The sequence below is a fragment of the Vairimorpha necatrix genome, chromosome 4, assembly GCF_036630325.1.
Source record: "Vairimorpha necatrix chromosome 4, complete sequence".
In the NCBI taxonomy this organism is placed as follows: Eukaryota; Fungi; Microsporidia; family Nosematidae; genus Vairimorpha; species Vairimorpha necatrix.
In genome coordinates this window covers 495,644-515,814 of record NC_088819.1, presented here as the reverse complement: position 1 = coordinate 515,814, position 20,171 = coordinate 495,644, and the positions used below count along the sequence as shown (strand labels likewise).

Genomic DNA, 20,171 nt, shown 5'->3' with positions numbered 1-20,171 from the left:
TACTAGACTGCAATATCATATTTTTAGTAAGCCCTCTATCGGTAACCGTAAAATCGCCTGTAGGCGAATTTACGGGCTATTGCCAAAAATTAAAATTTGCTCGTTTTTTCGCCAAAAAATACAAAAAAAATTTATTGGTATTAAGAAAGAAATAAAAGATTTGAAAAGCTTTATTATAATTTTAATTAAAATTTATTGGTTATAAAAAAAGCATTTATAATAAAAATAGGTTCATTGAATTAACTTATTCGCATTTGAAATTCACGTGTTGCAGTAAAGCATTCATGTACTCTTCACGAGAATAATGTTTATAATTTTTAACGATTATTCTAATTTTTTCCTCCGCTTTTTTGGTTTTTTTAGCTTCAAATAATTCTTTTTTATAACGTTTTAGATTATATATATCCATTTCTTCACAATCGGGTATTCTTGAAATAAAAAGAGCAATATTTGTATTTCTTGTCTCCATTCTCTTGTTGATGATTCTATTCCAGCTTTCTGCATTGTTAGAAGTTCGAGAAATTTCATTTTTTAAACTATCAAATACATTCCAAAAATTTATATTGTCGACAGCTCTCCCACCATTATCTTCTCTTGTTACATGGGAAACTAAATAATTATTTTCAAAGTACAACTGAAAGTTAGCTGTGGTTGTAATTGAATTATCTTGTATAAATTTCTTAATATCTTCATAAAACCCGGAACATCTCGTCTTGGCACAAAAGCTAATCTAAGAATCCTTTTGAATACTAGATTATAGTTAGAATCATTTTTAAACTTTTCTATGTCTTCCATTGCCCCGACTCTTTTATAGGCTGCCTGCCCAAGATGAAACAAGCATCCATTAAAGTTTGCTTCAGGGAAAGATATTCGTAATGCATTGACCAATCCTCTCTCAAAATCAGTCACAAAGTTTTCAACATTCATAGTAACTAATTCCTTGCATTTATCGAAGGCTCTAGAATATGACCTTTCACTTTTTCCCTTGAGTAGAATATAAATGTATGGAAAACTTTTGCCAAATATATGTCCATGAAAGACGACAATTTGGTAAAATACTTGAAAAGAAGATTTAAACGTTCCATAGACGACGAACGTGTCTATTTTTTCAATCCTACTTTTTTTGAATTTTGAAAAAAATATTATAAATCTATCATTATCCTGCATACCACTATCAAACCTAAGAAAACGATTTTTTTAGAATCTACTTGCAAGACTTCGGGTATATCCATAATGCAACCAGTTATAAATCCGAGTCTTGAATTTCTTGTTCGTTTGATTGTATCTCTTAAATATTCTATGGAAGGCATTTTAGTAATATCTAAGCTGGTTGACAATACTGGGAGTTGTTTTTTTATTATTTCTAATGAGTTTTCATTACTTGTAGCAACTTGTTCTTTTATTTTTTTAAAAGTTCTTTTAAACATGCATTTCTCAGGTACTGGTTCATGTGAATGAATAACTTTTTAAACGATTTCGTTTTGTTCATTCATTGTAATGGCACCTCTACAAGACCTATTACGGCACCTCCATCGCCTAGTGCCGTCCTTATTGTAGTCTAAAGTGTATATCTGATCTTCATAGATAAGATTTTGCCCCCCACGTTGACCTTTAAAAATTTCAAAGTTGTCGTTCATTTTTTTAAGGGTAGATTTTCGGCGAAAAAAGGAAAAATTTTATGGGCAAAATTTTTGGCGAAAAACAACCATTTTTGAACTTTTGGCGAAAAACCGTAAATTCGCCTGTAGGCGAATTTACGGGTACCCGCCCTCTATTTCTATTAATACATCGTTCACTACAAGTAGACATTCTATATTATTTTAGGATGGTATAAATGCCTTTTAATTAGTTCTTAATGGATCTCTTTCTGTTGTTAATTATGGTTAAATCTATAACTCCTTTTTTATTAACTTCTGATAAATAATACATGTTAAATTTTAAAGTACATTTTTAATACTGATTATAAATTTTTCTATAAAAATTTCTTGTTGGTTCAATGCTAAATATTGCCAAAAATTAAAATTATTTTATTTTATTTATTATTTGAAATACAATTATTTAGGTATAAGGGCTTTTTTACTTAAATAATTTTGCATTGCATGTTGCTTAAAATAATAAGTATCTAAAATATATTATTAAATTTATTTCTTGAATTTTTTAAAAAATTTTTCTTTTTATTTTTGTTAAAAAATGTAAATAAATATTAAAAACACGATCGTATTTATGAAGTCTAAAAGCTAATTGAGGGTCATATTTCAATGTTGTATTTCTTGTCAAGAACGTTACAACCAAAGCATCGAACAATTATATAGTATTCATGTAAAAATATAAAAAATTATACAAATAGTTTAATAGATATAAAAAAAATAGTAAAAAAAGTACGACTAAATAATTATGTTTATATTATTTGAAGTTGTATTTTTATGTTAAAATAAGCTAAATGATTAAATACTGAATATTAATTATTTAAGAAATTATGTAAGACAAAAAAATCAATATTTGCTATAATGTTGCATATCAATTTATAGCTTAAGATTTCTTATTTTGAAAACAAACAAGCTTGATTGGTTTACCTTTTAGTTTCTAATTTTTTAAAACAATTATATTTGTGAGGAAAAATTTCAAAGGAGAAAATTACTTATGCAAATCAAGTAAATACTTTATAAACGGGACTGTGCTATATTTAAAATAGCTTTCTAAAATATTGTAAATATTAATAATTTTAATGATGGTGTTTCGACTTCTCTGATATTCCATACACTTCAAGGCAAACTTCTTTATATATTTTATTTTTAATATTAGAATACTGTTCAGCAATTTTAATAAAAATTCATGCTTTTACATTTATAATTATGTTTCTGCAATATTCTTTTGTTTGTTAATTTATTTACGATATGAAATATTCGACAGATGATATTATGACATCCATTGTTGTGATGTAGTCCATAACATCACATAAACAGTTGTATGTTTTGCATTAAAAAAAATTAGTAGTCATAAATGTAATAAAAAAAAATCTGTCTTTTCTACAAACTATTTTAAAAGTTTTTTTTAATAATAAGCTAAATATTTCAAATATTTTTATTTTTTTAAGAAAGGATAGCTTATACGAAAGGAAATTGAATTTGTGTTATACATAGCCGCTTATCAATTTTGTACTAAAGTTACAACATTAATCGTTTTTAGATTAAATCACATGTCTTTCTTTGTAATGCAAAATTTTCTTTTCTTATTTTACAATATTTTCCCGTATGGATTAAATCTTTATTATATATTTATCTTCTACTTTCATTTCAAAATTATTTTGTTTCGCAAAATTTTATTAAGTAATTATTATGCCTTCATTTTTATGTCATTTTCAACGACTTCTTCTCGATCTTGTTTGTTAATCAAAATAAAAATATATGAATGATCCGGCATTATTTTTTTTAATTCATCATAGTTCTCATTATTGAGATGAAATTCTATGTAATGCAAATGAATGTTATTATCTAAATAATTTACATCTGTATTGTAAATTAGCTTTTTATTACTTTTATACGAAGAAACTACATTAGCTATAAAAAAAATTTTACAAGATTTTAGTTCAATTCTTGCTTTTAGAAACATTTTACATCTAATAAAATTCATTTTATCTGGAATATCCGTTGGAAAAGCCTTTTCTAAATATGTAAGAAGCTCTACATCATATTTACTTTTTTCAAATACAACTATTTGAAAAGGAAAATCTTCGGAATCTTTTCTGTGGTGCGATGTATTTGAATCTATATTATAAACAAATAATTTGTACAATTCACATCCAAAAACTTCTTCTGTATTATTAATTCCAATAAATACCGTGGAAACATCCCCGTTTTTTATTGAAAATAACATGAATTCCCTATTGGCAGTTATTGTTATTACAAAAAATAAAATTTTAAACCACATGGGGTTTTTACAAAAAAAACTTAAAATCTTGGAGATTAAAAAATTGATATCAACTAAATATATATGTATATTACTTACATAGACAATGATATGTAGTAACGCAAAAAACAACACTTCAAATGATCAAAGTTTATTACAGATTAATTAATATTATCATTGATATAATAAGTTCAAAATTTAATGTTCGTACAATAAAATCTACACGAAAACTTATAATATAATAAAATATATTTTAAACAAAAAACTAATACAAAATAACATAAATGATGTTGTACCTATAATAATTGTAATAGTATCAACTTTACAAGTAATAACATGGTTATTATAATCAATATTTAAAAATCTTAGTGCAAGCAATAATAGATGTAAATTTGATAAAAACTGTAAAAAATTTTTAAATTTTTAAAAGACCAAATTTTATTTATTATTTGCTCTTATGTCCGATTTACTAAATATCACATTCGTATTTGTTTGTTTACAAACAAACAATTAAACAAAAAAGTATTAAATTCATCCTTTCAATAGGAATAAATAAGAATTGATTCTAATGAATGCAAAAAATTTTGAAACATTCAACCCTCAAATCAATTATATAGACTGTTGGGCGACAAAAGCTTGCGAATAGGGTTGTTACTTAATTGTTATTTTGTATTTTAAGCTCTCATGGGCATGATTATAATTTATGCTCCTCGGCGGGAAAATTGTACATTTACCTAAAAACAGAATTGTTAAACAAAAAAATAAATGTTTATAAATAGTGTTTTCTGATCTCCGGTTTAATCTGAGAACTGCTGTATATCAGCCCTTACCAAATTGTATAAATTAAAATTTAACATTTTTTAGAATATAGTACAAACAGGCATTGTCAAATATAGATGGGTCAGTTCATTTTTATGATTTTAAATAATATTTTATGATCATGTTTAATGGTCTAATGTCTTTAGTCTGGCCTGTACTGATGCTATTTTTCAATCAAGCAGAAACTCTAGTGATAACGAAAGAGTAAAATTAAAACATATAACTTTGAAAAATATTGTTGAACTCAGGGCTTTATTTTAATTTTTATAGATATAATTGTAAATTTTTTGGCTAGATGGAGTAATGTTTCTTGTATAACGCAAAAAGCGAACTTATAAATGTAAATCTTATTTTTAGTTTTATTCAATTTTTCTAATTGAAATGTGTTTAAACGTCCTACAGATTCTTTCTGTTAGTTTCTTTATCTTTATTTTGCTTTCATAAAAATTATTACCGGGTTTCCGAAGTAAAGATCCACCCATAGAAAAGACCATGGATCTTATCTATGGGGTGGATATTTTATAATAAAAAAAAAATAAAATTTCTTTTAAATATTTTGAAACTTTACCGACATGAAAAAAAATTTTACACGTTAAATTAAAAATTAGAAGTTTTACAAATTTTGCGTGAAAACAATGGCAAGATAAGTATGGCTGCTTTCGAGCTGCAGATTACAAGGAAAATTAAAGGGTATTATATCAAAGGGGTTTTTTATATAATATTTTTTACTATTTTCTATGGGGTGAATCTTATCTATGGGTGGATCTCTTAAACTAGTATAAAAATTCCAATTTAAAAAGTGTAAAATTCAACTTTTGAGTTGGATCTTAGTCCCCGGAAACCCCGATGACAGTCTTCAGAACAATTGATAGTATATACATCTAAAAAAGTTTTCTTTGCTTGCTAAAACTTATGTATTATCCACTATTAAAATTTTTAATAATAATAGATTGCAACGATATTGATATTTATATAAATCAAGAATTTTCGAAGTTACAATAGATAATAAATCTTAACCTTTTGTTAATATTTTGTGACTACTTAATACCACTAATTTTTATAATCCCGTATAAATTTTGTACGCCCATTTCGTCTGTTAGGCTTGATACTAGTATTTACAAATTCGCCTTTATAAAAACTCATAGATGATTGTTGTTTATTTTCAATTATCAAAAAAAGTACAATATATTCTAATTATCTCGATAAATATTATTATATCACAATTTTGTTTTAAAATATTTTAATTACTTAACCCTACATATTTTTTTTATATTATGGTATTATGGTCATAACTGATTTTTTAAAAAAATTTCGGTTTTCTGATATTTTGTAGCAATTTTTAATTAATATAGGTAATATTTTTATATATTCTAGAAAAAAAATAAACTGATTCGGATAAATAATAATATATCTGTACATTTTATAAAAATGTCTGTTTCGTCGCTTCCTACAATTTTTTTTTGAATTATAGTCTATTTGATGTTTAAAAAATGGTTTTCTGTATTCTAAGGGATTTTTTCCAAATTTCTAGATTTATTACATTCTTTCATTTTAGAATATTTTCACATGAAGTTATAACAAACATAATAGTCTTAAAAAGTCTAAAAATACTTAACATGGGCTAATAATAAGATTTTAACTGTTTTTTACTTGATAAAGTAGAAATTTTGTGATGAGCAATTATGAAATATCTCAGCAGTCGTAAATTATAAAATCTTCTTAAAAAGCAACCAGGAAAAAAAGAACTCAAAAATAAAGTGGTTTGTTTGTATCCTTACATTTCAATCATAAGATCCGCCGTAAAGTAATAATATAAGATCAATACTTAAATTCGTTTTTATTTTTAGCTTAAACAGATACTTTAATATTAGAAAATATATGAAAATAAAGAATCGTCGTTATTAAAGGTGAGATCTAAAGACAAAGCCTTTATTTGTGCGGAAACAATTATCATAGAAAACAGTTTATTTTAATTTACTAAGAGACTCCCTTTATTATACTATTGATCAAATTGTAAAAGAAGTTATTAACTCTGTATTTGCGAAAATCAAAAAACAAATGAAGACGTGTGTATCAATTAGCCGTAATAGTAAAAATATGTTCTCCATTTTTTCACAGTATCAGAGTTATAATGCACAATCATTTATTGTTAATCATTCAATAAAACTAGAGGTTTAGTCTGTTTAAATTGAAGGCTGACTTTGAGATTAAAAAAGAGATTGTCTATTAATAACAAGGTTTTAAATTTAGATTTATATGCAAATAACCACAAAGAATGAATTAGTAAAACAAATAGCAATCTTGATATACTATTATTTTTAAATATTATTTAATTTTGGAATTACAAAACAAATTCTTATTTCTTTAATCTTGTTTTAAGAAACTTAATGTACAATATCAACTGTCATCAATAAATTTGCATAGGAAGATGATTAGAATGCATATCTAAGCATATAATGCTTTTTTCAAACGGAATTTTCTTTTAAATACAACATTTCTTGATTTAATTTATAATAAATAAATCTAAAAAATTTATTAGAATGTTATTAGTACTGAGAAACTTTTAACTCATACTTTAAGCTTTTTTATTACATAAAATTCAATTTGTAATAGTATAAAATTTAAATATTTTATTCAAAATTAGTAGTTGTACTATTTGAGGCCTTTTCTATAATACTTATACCACTGATTATTGTTATAATAATGGTAACAAACTATTTATTTTAAAAATCAAATAAATAGTGTCTTTATGCATACATATTGTTTATAATCATGAATCATATATTATAGTCTTAAAATTTAACCTGCTATTTTTTAATATAACAATTTTACACCATAAATTATGTTTTGTGACACGATAATAATTCAATGTTTGAATGTATCAAACATCCAAATACTCCTTTATTTAGGTTAAAATTAAAAATCTTTAATAAAATTGTAAATACTTGTTACCATATATTTATTTTTTATATAACATAAGGTCAGTATCTTTATAGCTAAAGATTTGTTCATAAATACTCGAACTTGTGCAAATAAATGGGCAAATTAATATGCATAAATGTTATTGTTTTTTAAAAGCAAAATACTCAATTTTTGCATGCCATTATACCTGATCATTGAATGCAATTTTTTTAATTCATCATGCAATTTATAACTAAAAAACAAGTTAAAATTGTCTATTTGCATAGGAATCTACGCAAATGACATAAAAATAGGTGCAATAAAATCATTATTTGAGTTTAATAAAACATTTTATTACATTTTATAGGTATTTAGAGAATATAAAATGACGTACATTTTAAAATAAAATATTTTTTATGAATTTTAATAAATCAAAGATAGCATAAGTAAACATGGAATCTCTTTTTTGAAAAGAAAAAAATTCAAATAAAATCTCTTATTTGTAGACTTTACAATTTACTTATGTATATTATAATAAGTAATAAGAAGCATTTGTTTGTAAATATTTTATAATGACAACGAAATTATTCTCTTGATAAATATATTGAATAAAATTTTTTTTTAAAAATATAAGGAAAATACAATGTAGCTGAAAACCTTTATTGTTTAAATTATTTATATTTATCTGTAAAATATCTTCTTAGGTAATAAAAAGGCTTCGATTAAATAATATAAGTAAGTAAATACGTACAAAAAACTATTTAAGTGTAAAATTATAAAATGAAATTTAACAAACAGTGCATTTTTTATTGTATTTATTGTTTAATTAATCGGCACTTAGAATGTTGCTTTAATATATATATATATTATAGTAGAGTTTATGTCCTAATATTTATAATCTGTCTATCTATATAACGCGTTAAAAATGAAACCCGTATAAAATTAACGAAACTTTATATTATCTTGAATTCTTATTCTAAACAATATTACATAATATATACATATCATAATATAATTTATTGAATAGCATATTCATTATGCTTTTACATTTTAAACGTGTTAAAGGTATAGTTTTGATACATAAAGTTGATATTTATATTAAATATCGCAAAAAAAGTTCTATTTCATAAGTAATATTAGATATACCATAAAATATTAATTTTATGTACATTAATTGGTTTTTTTACATAATTATATAATAAAACTTCAATAGTTTTTAATGTCGAAATTGTGTATAAAGTTACAAAATAAGGGCCGTTAGTAAAATTTAAAAAAATGACGCAGTAAAGTTTTACTGTTATGATGTTTGTCAAAATATTCTAAGTATATGATGAAATTTAATTGTTTTAAATTCCTTATGAAAATAACAATCAGCAATATAACATTTAAAAACGTAAGTAAAACAAGTATTTAATATAATAAACGCTTGGATTCAGCTTTCAGAACTTAGAATCTTATGCTAATATATAACTTTAATTTTTTTTGGCGGCCATGTTATTTTTTCTTTTTTATGAGAAAATTTTTTGTTCCGAAAACGTATACATAGTTATTGTGGAAATATTGTGCAATATTGATATTTTCAGTGTAAACGAACAAAATAACTGCGCTTATCATATCATAAAATAGTTATTGTTGACTTTTAACAACTTTATAACACTGTCTGATAAATTATCATAACATTGGAAAAGGTCTCGTACACAATATTTTAAACCATCGACAATAGACATAAAAATATACTCGATAAATTTATACCTTGCAAAGAGATTTCTAATTTCAAAGGAACAATTTGGTCAATACGTTATTTAAAAGTTTAATATATTGTTTTCAACTATTAATTAACAAAAATAAGACCTATGCTATGAATCTATGATACAAAAAATTTGTTCACAGTTGATAATTATTTTAAAATAAAATAATAAATTAGATCGTTCTAAAATTCCACTTAAACTTAAATTGAGAAATGAAAAAATTATTTCTAAGTTTGTATTTTTATATATTTCTTTATTATATGAAAAATTAATCGTTTTTATTAAAATAATAAATTTTAATGACGCTAAACTGAATCATCTACTAATATTAATTGCAATCTTTTTCGTGAGAGAGATTTGACCGAAAATGATTTAAATATTGTAAATCATATTTTTAATCAAAAATATGATCAACAAGTTATGCAAGGTTTATTTACATGGATTAATAGTATAGATATAAATGTCAAAAAGGCAAATCTTCATAAAAAATTAGATTATTATTTATACAAATAAAAAAGGTCAAGAACTTAATACTTTAAGTTTGAGTAATCCAGTAAAATCGTCTGTTTATTGTCAAATTAAACAATAACCTGAAAGTTGAGTTTTATTTATGATACAGCAACGAATCGCTGGTTAACCGTTTTTTATTTGACTAAATGTATAGGAAATAGTTTCTATGATTTTTATTATAAAAGACAACTTACAAAATCCTTTTATTACAGTAATATACTTAAATACAATAATTACATTTTTATTTTAATTCATCAATACAAAGTTTAGTTCATTGCTTAACCATCTATTTACTATAACTAAATTAAATTTGAGACGATTATATAAATTGTAAACAACATAAAAATAGTATTCTGATTAGTTTGAACCCACCCATATATCTTTTTTCCTGTGTTATTAATTAGATTTTATTTAACAAAACTTTACCTTTGATTACGTTTTTTAATTTTGAAACGTTGGTTTTTTATAACATCTACAATAACTGAAAAAAGTATAAAAACTTACTATTAGAAAGACCCATTTATATCAACCTATGATATTCAATACAGGATTTATAATTGTCCAGTTTTTTAGCTATTTAAAAGGGCCAATTTATCCGTTTCTTAGGTTCAATATGTTATTTTAGCATAATTTTAATATAAAATTTATACGATTGCCTCTTATTCATCTTACGTTATTGAGATCTATTTGCACTTATGCTTGTTAATTTATTTTAAAATTGGTATCATATTTATTATGGACTTTGCTATACTTATCTTTATCAGTGCTTATTTTATAATTCTTATTGTTAAGAGACGGATGTCATTTTTAAATAATATTAAGAGATTTGAAAATAATTTCTGTAATATCTATCGTATTGCAAATCATATTTTTGAATAACAAAATAATATTTTATCGCCTTAGAATTTATGTTAATCTCATGTACCAAGAGTTGAATAATGCTAACAAAATAAAATCATGACTCTTTCTTAAAAAGATAAAAGACCGTCTGTTAATGATATATTGAAAAGAAATAAAAAAGAAACATATTCATGGTAAATTTTTAAAATGCGCCTTCGACAGAATATTTGAGTGAACTTAAAGTTCATTTTACTGCTATCCAGAAAACTTTATGTACAATAACAAATCAATAAAATAACAAGCCATGAAAACCGTATATAGTAGTACACAACTGGTCCTAGGTGTAGGCATCAGTATTTCACAGTTATTATAATGTAATATTATGCTGATAGATCTAAAATTTTTTTAGAATCGAGCTAAACCTTTTATATAAATTTTTTTTGGTTGGTTTACTTGTAATTATAGCCGATTATTTACTGGTATAATTTATAGTACCCCAAATAAGTTCAAGAGAAACTTTGGCATGTTAATATTTTGTTGAATTGTTCATAAAAACAGATTCGCAGTTCTTTCTTCTAATTTCTATTAAATTGTCATCTCGTATGAAACTTTTTTTTGTATTTTGTGCAATAGATTCACTAATTGCAAAATAATACATTATATCTTTAATAATAAGATGTAGCAAATCTATCTTAATAAAAACCTTTAACTCCGATTTTACTAGTAATTTTTCTTTACAAATTAAAGCTTTTTTTGTTTTTAGGATATTTTTTCTTCTATTTATTAACTCAATTTACACCGAATATTATCGTAGTAGATAAAAAGAAAAACTTAATCAGAGTTATTATAAATGGGGTCTCTTAAAAAGAATAGAGCTAGTAGAAAAATGGTAATTTTGGAAATTATGATGTTCTTGCCGAACTAACTGGCCTAATATATGGTTTTAAAACAGAAATAATTCCCTACGTAATCAGTTGGGATGGTATAGTGACTATTTTCACAAATATATACCACAGACTTCAAATACCAAGAAGGTAGAACATCAAGAGGATCACTCTAAAAAGAAGCTAGAACGTATTTACTTAACTACCGAAGAAGAGGATAAGCCGATGTAGAATCGACTATAACTAAAAGCTACCTACAAGCGGGAGACGCTAACGCAACCCTTATCCTTGTTAAACTAGAAATAACTAGTTAAGCTTACACTAGTTAAATTATTTAAATTTATGTTTCATTTGCTATTTACATATATTAGTTCTTGTTTATGTCGTTGTTTATCTTTTATAAGTTTACATATACATTATTAGTACGGCTTAATTGGACTGATATCGTTTATTATACCACTTAATATAAATTGTAAATTTCATTTATTCCTGTTACCATATGTTCTATTATTGTTTTTTTGCATAGCCCAGCCCAAGAACACTTTAAAGATGATTTTTAATCATTAGATTGTTGGATCTTTAAATTATAATTTTTTATATTTAGGTTAATAATCTTTTTTTCTCTGATTTCAAAATTTGTACTTTATTATTTATTTTTACCGAGTAAAACAGATCCAAGTATAAATTTATTTTCAAAGTTTCTTAGTTATGCTTCTATACATTTTCTAAACAAAAAAATAAAACCCACCTATCTCATGTAGCAGTTAGATTTATCTTAAAGTATAACATTTGATTTCTATATATGAATGTGTGCAAATATTCATCTAATTTGTTGATAAAAGTTCAAGTTTTTATTTCATGTACATAAAAATATCTTATCATAATAACATTTTAAACTAAGTTGACTGTTAGAAATAAAATATAGTAATTTTGCTCCTTTGTTAGATGATACACATCAATTAGAAATAAAATTATTAGTTTTAATTTTTTTGTTTTTATTTCAATTTTTTTTGAGACTTAAAACAAGTATTTAACTGATATTGTAATAACGCCTTTGATATATATTGTCTCATTTTGATGTAGATTTTCTTTAAATTATTTCTTTTTTCTATGCTGATTATAATTAAATTTTTAGTCTATATGGTTTGTTATTTAATATAGACATATCAGCATTTGAAAATTTTTACTATAAAGCCTACAAAAGTAAAATTTTAACATATCATATACATATTAATTCAAGAATAGATATTTGCGCCCTCTCATTTTTAACATGTTATTTTTGTAGACCCAAGAGGAGGCTGAATTATTGGATCAATAATGACAAAAGAAAAGTGCATATGAACATAAACAAATAATTTACATACAGAGAATTATTTAATGAATTTAAGACAGGAAGGGTTAACGGGACTCCTTTATAATTATGTTTATGATTATATTATTATAATTGTCTAACATTTTTAATGATAAAAATATCTGATTATAACGCTTGAACTTCATTCGGTACTTATTCTTACATGAATTAAAAAATAAAGACCTTTTAGACATGTATTTTGACCAGAGTTCCAATATCTAGCTAATTCAAAAGTACACGTGGACCCTTTATACATGTTATGTCAAGAAAAATAACCTGTTGTTCATGTTTTTATTTCTTTTTATCTAACTATATGAATTATTATTTTTATTCATACCACTCAATATTAATAATTTTTTTCTATCTAAACAACTCTCTTTTTAAACAACCTTTTTAATTCAGAATTGCATTTTTATCAAAAATTATTTTTAAAGATAGAAAGAATGTTTTAAATTCTCGTTTTCTTCAGCAACTTTTTCTTTAGATACAACTTTGTAATATTAAATATAGAATTTGTAGCTATCAAAACCTTTTTATAATATTATATAAATGCCCAGATTTGATTGACTACAAAAAGTTATTCTATATTATTATCAAAAGCGTAATGAAAAAACAGAGAAATTGACAAGAGTACTAAACTTTTCTATCTTTGTACTTTTTTATGTCACATATTTTCAATTTCATCACAGAGTTGACTTAAATTCTGGCAATTTATTTAGGTCAAAAAAATTATCTTCTGTCTGATTCTTCGTAAATTTTAAGATATTTGTTTTTATGTGCTAGTAATTTTATCAGTAATCTAACCAATGTATTTATTGCCTTAAAAACAACTGTTTCAAAGTTTTAATAGTATCGATCTAAAAATTTTTATGAATATTATGTTGAATAAAATTGATTGTTGTTCTTACGTAAGTTTCTGGCATTTAACAATCAATTCTACTTTTTTTGATGGTTTTTGTATTTTGTCATCCAACATGACAGATAACATAATTTTCATTTATTAATTCCGCCTTTCTAATTTTGTGACTTAAGTTTAGTTATGTTCGATAAGTACAGATAGTTAAGGATACGTGGTATTATATGCTGCAAAATAAAAGTTAATTGTGTGTATACTTTATATGGTCAGGTATTATTATTGCTCGTATCTTAAATCTATAAAATTTTGAAATATATCTTTATTATGGTTATCTTAATGTATATATTTTACTAAATGCATTTTATGTAATTGCCTCTCATATAATTATCATCATACCATATTATTCTTTTTATGCATATGTAATCATTCAATGTGTGATATAAAAGAACGGCTCTTCATATATGTTTGATTAAGTATTTTTTTTGCATATTCTTTTTGTTGATTTAGTAAACAAAGCATCGAATATCTATAGAATTGTATACTTCTCTACTTTACTATTTATATGTAAATTTGTTCTACAGTTTTTTTCATTCATATTAAATATTTTCATCTACTTGACTATTTTCTTTAAAAATACTTCACTTTGTCACTTTATTAGCTTGGCAAATGTTTTAAAGAGCATCGTTTCTATTCATTTGTATATCATTAAGTTACCTAAATAATATTTTAAAAAAATCAGATTGTTTCATTTGTTATTTTTTTTCTCAATTTTGCCTGTCAATTTAAAGAATTCTAATCATTGCGTGAAACTAATGCAAACTTTTAGTGTTAGCAAAATTCGGTAAGATCTGAACTATAATCTAATATAAAAATTAATTAGCTCATTGTTATTAGCTATAACGACAACACCCTCTCTTTATTTAGAAGCTTTAAAAAATTTAAATTTAAAAATTACAAAAAAATCGAGCATATATTTTAGTTATTATGTTATTTTTTTGTCTATACATACATTTTTATGAATTTCCCCTGTAGCTTTTACAATCAACCGTATAATCATTTTATATATTATCCTCCACTATAGACTTTTTTAGTCAGACCATGCAGTCTTTTCAACAGTATGAAAAAGTATGTGTTTAAAATAGTCATTAAGCTATAAAAAACTACTATTATATTCGATATATGTAAAATCTAAATTCATCTGTTTATCTAATAAATTTCTTTAGTCAAAACACTCGCAATCCTTAGACCTTATATTTGCGTATTAAATAGCACTCTCATAGTAAATAGTTTTTCAAGATCTAAGTTTTGATTTTTTTATAACTACTAATAAATACTCAAATTAATGTCAAATTATAATTTACATTCCTTTTATATTTATTGCCTTGTTATAGTAACTATATTATAGCATACAATTTCTATTTTATTATAACAACTCCTACGCCTACTTAGAATAACCACTTTTTTAAAATTACAATACTCTTAATTTCATATTGAAACTTATATGCATTTGAAGTATCTTCATAAGTTAGTAAAATTCTTTACCATTTTCTCATATATCATTTTTCTCTTCAAACTTGGCATTCGTGATAAAAAATTTCTTGTTATTTCTCTGTCCACAAAAATCATATTGTTTTTTCTTATATTACTTTACTCAACATTTAAACCTGGTCTAAAATTGAATTTCCTGCATGTTTTAGTAATCACACAAAAATTTGCATCAATATTAAGTACATATAATTTTCCGCACTAAATGTTCACAATATAGTTTAAATATAAATTTACTTTAAAATTTAACAAATAATTGTAAATATCTATCTAATTCTATTTTTTTATTTATTAGATAAATAGAATAATACTAATAATCTAATAATATCTACGCAAATTTATGCAAAACGTAATAAATTCTACTGAAACTATCGTTTCATTGATTTACTTCAAAAATATGATCTTTTTTGCTCTAAATAATTTTTATTTGGGATTTTTCAAATATAATATTTATTTTAACTACTCAATATTGGGCACTATGTATAATTGGTTATATCTCTTACAACGTTTTCAATGTCATATGTGTCTACTATATATACATAAAAACTATATCTTATACACTCTACATGCCGTTTCGGCACATAAAATTGCTTAACCAACAGGGGACCTACTTCTTTAATATTTTTTTAATCATCTCTATCTGTATGCTAAAAATAATTATTTTCATGAAATAAAAAATTACGAATTATACTACAGAGTACTTAAATGACTTATGAAAACAAACTATATCAATCAGACATTGGCTTAATACTGATCAGGAAGATGTAACCGAGAGTCCAATATGTGGATTTTAGAAGGAACTGCGGGAACTGCCAGATGAGAAGTGAGAGTATCTTGTGATAAATAATAAAAATTAAGACATTTTTACTAAATAAATACATTACACGCTTATAAAATAAGGTATTATTACTATGTATAATTTTATTTTGAAAAGTTCTCTTTCTTCTCAATTATTAATATTTTAATAATATATTAATAGAGGAAAGAAAAAAATCTTATTTAATACCACTAGTGTAAAAAATAGTAAATTATATACCTATCTTAATAAGATGATTAAATTCTTAATTTTTACGCTTAATCAATGGCTATTTGCATCTTTCAACAATATTAACTTACACTTTCTTTCATTTTTATTTGATATCAAAATCTAAGAAAACAATTCATTTTATTTATGTCAACTTTTGAAAATATGATTTATACAGTCGATTACTTTATACCAAATTAAAATGAAATTTTTTGAGATTATTGTAATTTATATATAGTTTTTTCAAAAAATATTTTTCAAATATGTAATATATCAATAAGCATCGAAGAATACGTACTAATTTAGGACATAAACAAAATGTAATGTGTTTACTTAACATCTATAGGGACACTTTGAAACAGAGCTGGTTATTATCTTATTTGAATTGGACCGAAGAAGGAGAAACTTATAAGAAATCTTGATATTCAAAAGTAACGTAGTAATAATAGAAATTTACACTTAAAAGTGATTTTTTGGTGAAAGGTTTAAATTTATTATTTACATTTTGTTTTTATTAAAAAATTATTAATAAACGATCTCAGACTCGGTCAAGTCTAATTTATATTATTTTGCAGATTTACAAAAAGATATATAAGTATTGTATAGATAAAATAAGTATCTTAATTTACATTATTGATTTTTTTTGTATGTGTATGCAAAAATGATTATTACGATAATATGTACGGTTATACAAATGTTTAATTATACAACTTTTAATATAACCAATCCTTAAACAGTAACAAACGTAGCCAAAACTTATTCTTTTTTGAGCCTTATGTAATTTATTATACATACTTTTATTTAAAATGTATTTTTGTTTTGAAATTTTTTTAAACATACTTACATGCAAATACCTCTAATGTAATACATAATAATCAATTTATATGAGTAAATTAGCAAATCTGATATGATGTTCTATTTTGTCTATTAATTTTTGAAAGAATTATATCATTCTTTTTTAAATATAAAAAAATTCAGATTTATTTTTTTTTGTTAGAGTTTCATAGGTTATTAATAAATCATATAATATTAATGAAAAACAAAATTAACACTGACATTAAAAATGATAATCCCAACATAACGAAAGCCGGTTAAACAAGCTGGCTTATATTTGAAAAAGATCTATTTATATTTAATATTCTTTTTTTTTTAAATAATTTTTCCTTCAGATCATTATCGTGTTTCATCCGTATTTTTCTCGGATGAAACACACCTGGTAACAAGATCCCTTTTAAATTTGTTTATATTCGAAATAATTGATTATTAAATATGTTTAACACTCATAACGAAATGTTCAGTAGTGCTAAAAAATCTTACAATTGAATATGTTTGAACTGAATTATGTAACATAATTATTAATAATATATTAATTAAAATTTTTTATAAAATTGCTTTTTATTGCTATAACATCTCTGTTCTCAAGGACGTTACCAAAAATTTGAAAATCGAAAGTTATATACAAATATATGAAAATTATCGCATTATTACGTTTTACTTTATATTTTTTGCATTTTACAAAAATCAAAAAAATCAAAAACTTGAAATTTGACATCGGAGTTTTTTGACATAAATTTGTTTTTTAGACATATGTGTCTGTTTATAAAAAATATACCATCTGCCATATGTAAAGTTTTTTAATAAGAACTACATTGATTTAATTTGAAAAGAATATAAATACCCGAAAATTTTAGCCCTAATGATATCTATAAAAAACTTCTCATTTATTTTATTAGTAAAAGCAACGGGATATTTAAATTACAAACTTGAAACTGTAGTAAAAAATCAATTAACAAGCGAAAATTTTTTCACTTATGATTCAATGAACAGTGAATACGAGAAACATTACATTGATATTTGCGCAATCGAGTCTGAAATTTCCTCGACTCACAAATCATCTAAAAAAATCTTTTCATTTTTAATGTCTGATCAATTTGATAAAATAATAGAAATATGCATCGAAAAGTATTTTAAGCAAAAAAAAATTAATCAAAAGTATAATGTATTAGTATTTACTATTAATACTTCAAAGAACCATAGAATAATTATAAAAAAATTAAAAGAATACAATCTAGAAATTAAAAATGATGAGAACACCTTTTTTTATGATGCTATTATTGAGGACAATAGTCCTATAGATAATTTCATTAGTCATATTATAGAAAATCCGAATTGTGTTAATTATGTCGCAAAATTAAAAACAACCTGTCCATTAGTTTATTATTTCGTTTATGAGATAAATACAATATATCATTTTGTTGAAATCAATATATTAGATCTTGAATTTGAGAAAGACTTTATTGCTCATTTAAAATATAAAAATTTAAAAAGAAAAGACAAGGGCCGTTTTCTTACTCATATACTAAAAATTTTCGATTTTTTTGATCTCAATGAAATCTACGCAAATTCACAATATCCAAGAAAAGTAATATCTAAAAAGCATAACTTTAGTGATATGGATCTTAAAAATCATACATTTATTATTGATTCTGAAAAAGCAACTATAAAATATGCTAATAATAAAAATACTATTATTTTTTCACAAAATTTAGAATCAATCGATAGTTATGATGTTACGATTAAAAAGAGAGTTTTAAACAGAAAAATATTTAACGATTTTAAGAGATTAGTAAATTTCATAAATAAAAATAAAAACAATATAAATGAAGTTAACTTATTTATGAGGTATATCGAGAGGAACTATTCGCTCATAAAGATTATGAAAAGCATATATGAAAACGCAGATTCGGCAATTCACATATGTTTTGAAGTCATTTGTACTTCTTCTAATTTAATAAGAAAAGGCGAGATGGATATTCTGAAAAATGATATAAGTATTTTAGATAAAGCTATTTTATTTATTCAGGGGATGAATATAGACCAAAACTTAAATAATATCATCAATTATATAACTTCTATGGACAATGATATTACTTTTATGATAAAAGTATGTTTAATGATGGAATTTGAGAACCATGTAAACAATCATTATATCAATGAAAAATTATACAAATTTTTACACGATATTTCAAGATCTATCAATGCTAGTGATGAAAATAAGATTGATCTGGTATTATTATTTGAAGAAATAGTAAAATATCAAGAAATGCTATCGAGTTCAGTCAGTGACACATGGGAGAACATTTCTATGGCGTTTTTAAAACTCAAAGAAAAGATAGAGAAATTAAATTAAAACTTTCTTTAACGTATTTTAAGTTCTTAAGTCAAGGTTAAAATAGTCCATTAAAATAATTTTGCATATTGTTGTAAATTTTTTTTTTTATAAATTTTTTAAAAATTTCTTTTTTAATAATTTTTTAAAAAATAACAAATTAAATATGCGGTGTTTTAATTTTAACTCTTGTATTGCAAGTTTTTGATCTATATCTGCTTGTTGATGGTTTTTAATACATCATCTATTGCTAAGGGTTGTCCTGGTAAGCACTCTAAAATATTTTCTTCACCTGCTCTTTTTCATAATGTTTATACCCACCATGAACAATTTAATTAAAAAACATATTATATTTAATTACAATTAAACCATTCTAAAATAATGGTCTAATCTAAAAAATATTTAGTAAATAAATATTTTTTGTCTTGATTTTTACTTGATAGTTGAGTTGAAGTCTACAATACAAACAGGAGAAGAGCGAGTAAAGGTGATTATTGGTAACATCAATGGCATAAAAACTTTTTTGATAAAATAAAGTCTCTAATTGCAAGAGTAGATCTTAGACAAGATGATTGTTCAACAATATATCGTCATACGACAAAAAAAGGCATACGAGCT

The 20,171-nt window shown here is 23.7% G+C and overlaps 3 protein-coding genes across 4 annotated transcripts; 1 reads left to right on the top strand and 2 right to left on the bottom strand.

The window, feature by feature from the left end:
- Positions 1-244: 244 nt before the first annotated feature.
- VNE69_04108 (MULE domain-containing protein) lies at positions 245-1,637 on the bottom strand (the record flags this gene model as incomplete). The annotated part of the gene is made up of 4 exons (XM_065473355.1): positions 245-712; positions 751-984; positions 1,209-1,441; positions 1,505-1,637. 4 exons carry the CDS (start codon positions 1,635-1,637, stop codon positions 245-247), a joined length of 1,068 nt encoding a protein of 355 aa, XP_065329427.1.
- Positions 1,638-3,333: 1,696 nt separating this feature from the next.
- Positions 3,334-3,927, bottom strand: VNE69_04107 (uncharacterized protein; the record flags this gene model as incomplete). Its single annotated transcript, XM_065473354.1, has 1 exon — positions 3,334-3,927. The coding sequence occupies one exon, from the start codon at positions 3,925-3,927 to the stop codon at positions 3,334-3,336; it is 594 nt and encodes a 197-aa protein (XP_065329426.1).
- A 14,153-nt stretch (positions 3,928-18,080) lies between these two features.
- Positions 18,081-19,574, top strand: VNE69_04106 (uncharacterized protein; the record flags this gene model as incomplete). 2 transcript variants are annotated; one of them, XM_065473352.1, is made up of 1 exon in its annotated part: positions 18,081-19,574. In XM_065473352.1, the coding sequence occupies one exon, from the start codon at positions 18,081-18,083 to the stop codon at positions 19,572-19,574; it is 1,494 nt and encodes a 497-aa protein (XP_065329424.1). The 2 variants fall into 2 exon arrangements, with proteins under 2 accessions (XP_065329424.1, XP_065329425.1); XM_065473353.1 differs by having other exon boundaries at positions 18,837-19,574.
- Positions 19,575-20,171: the final 597 nt, after the last annotated feature.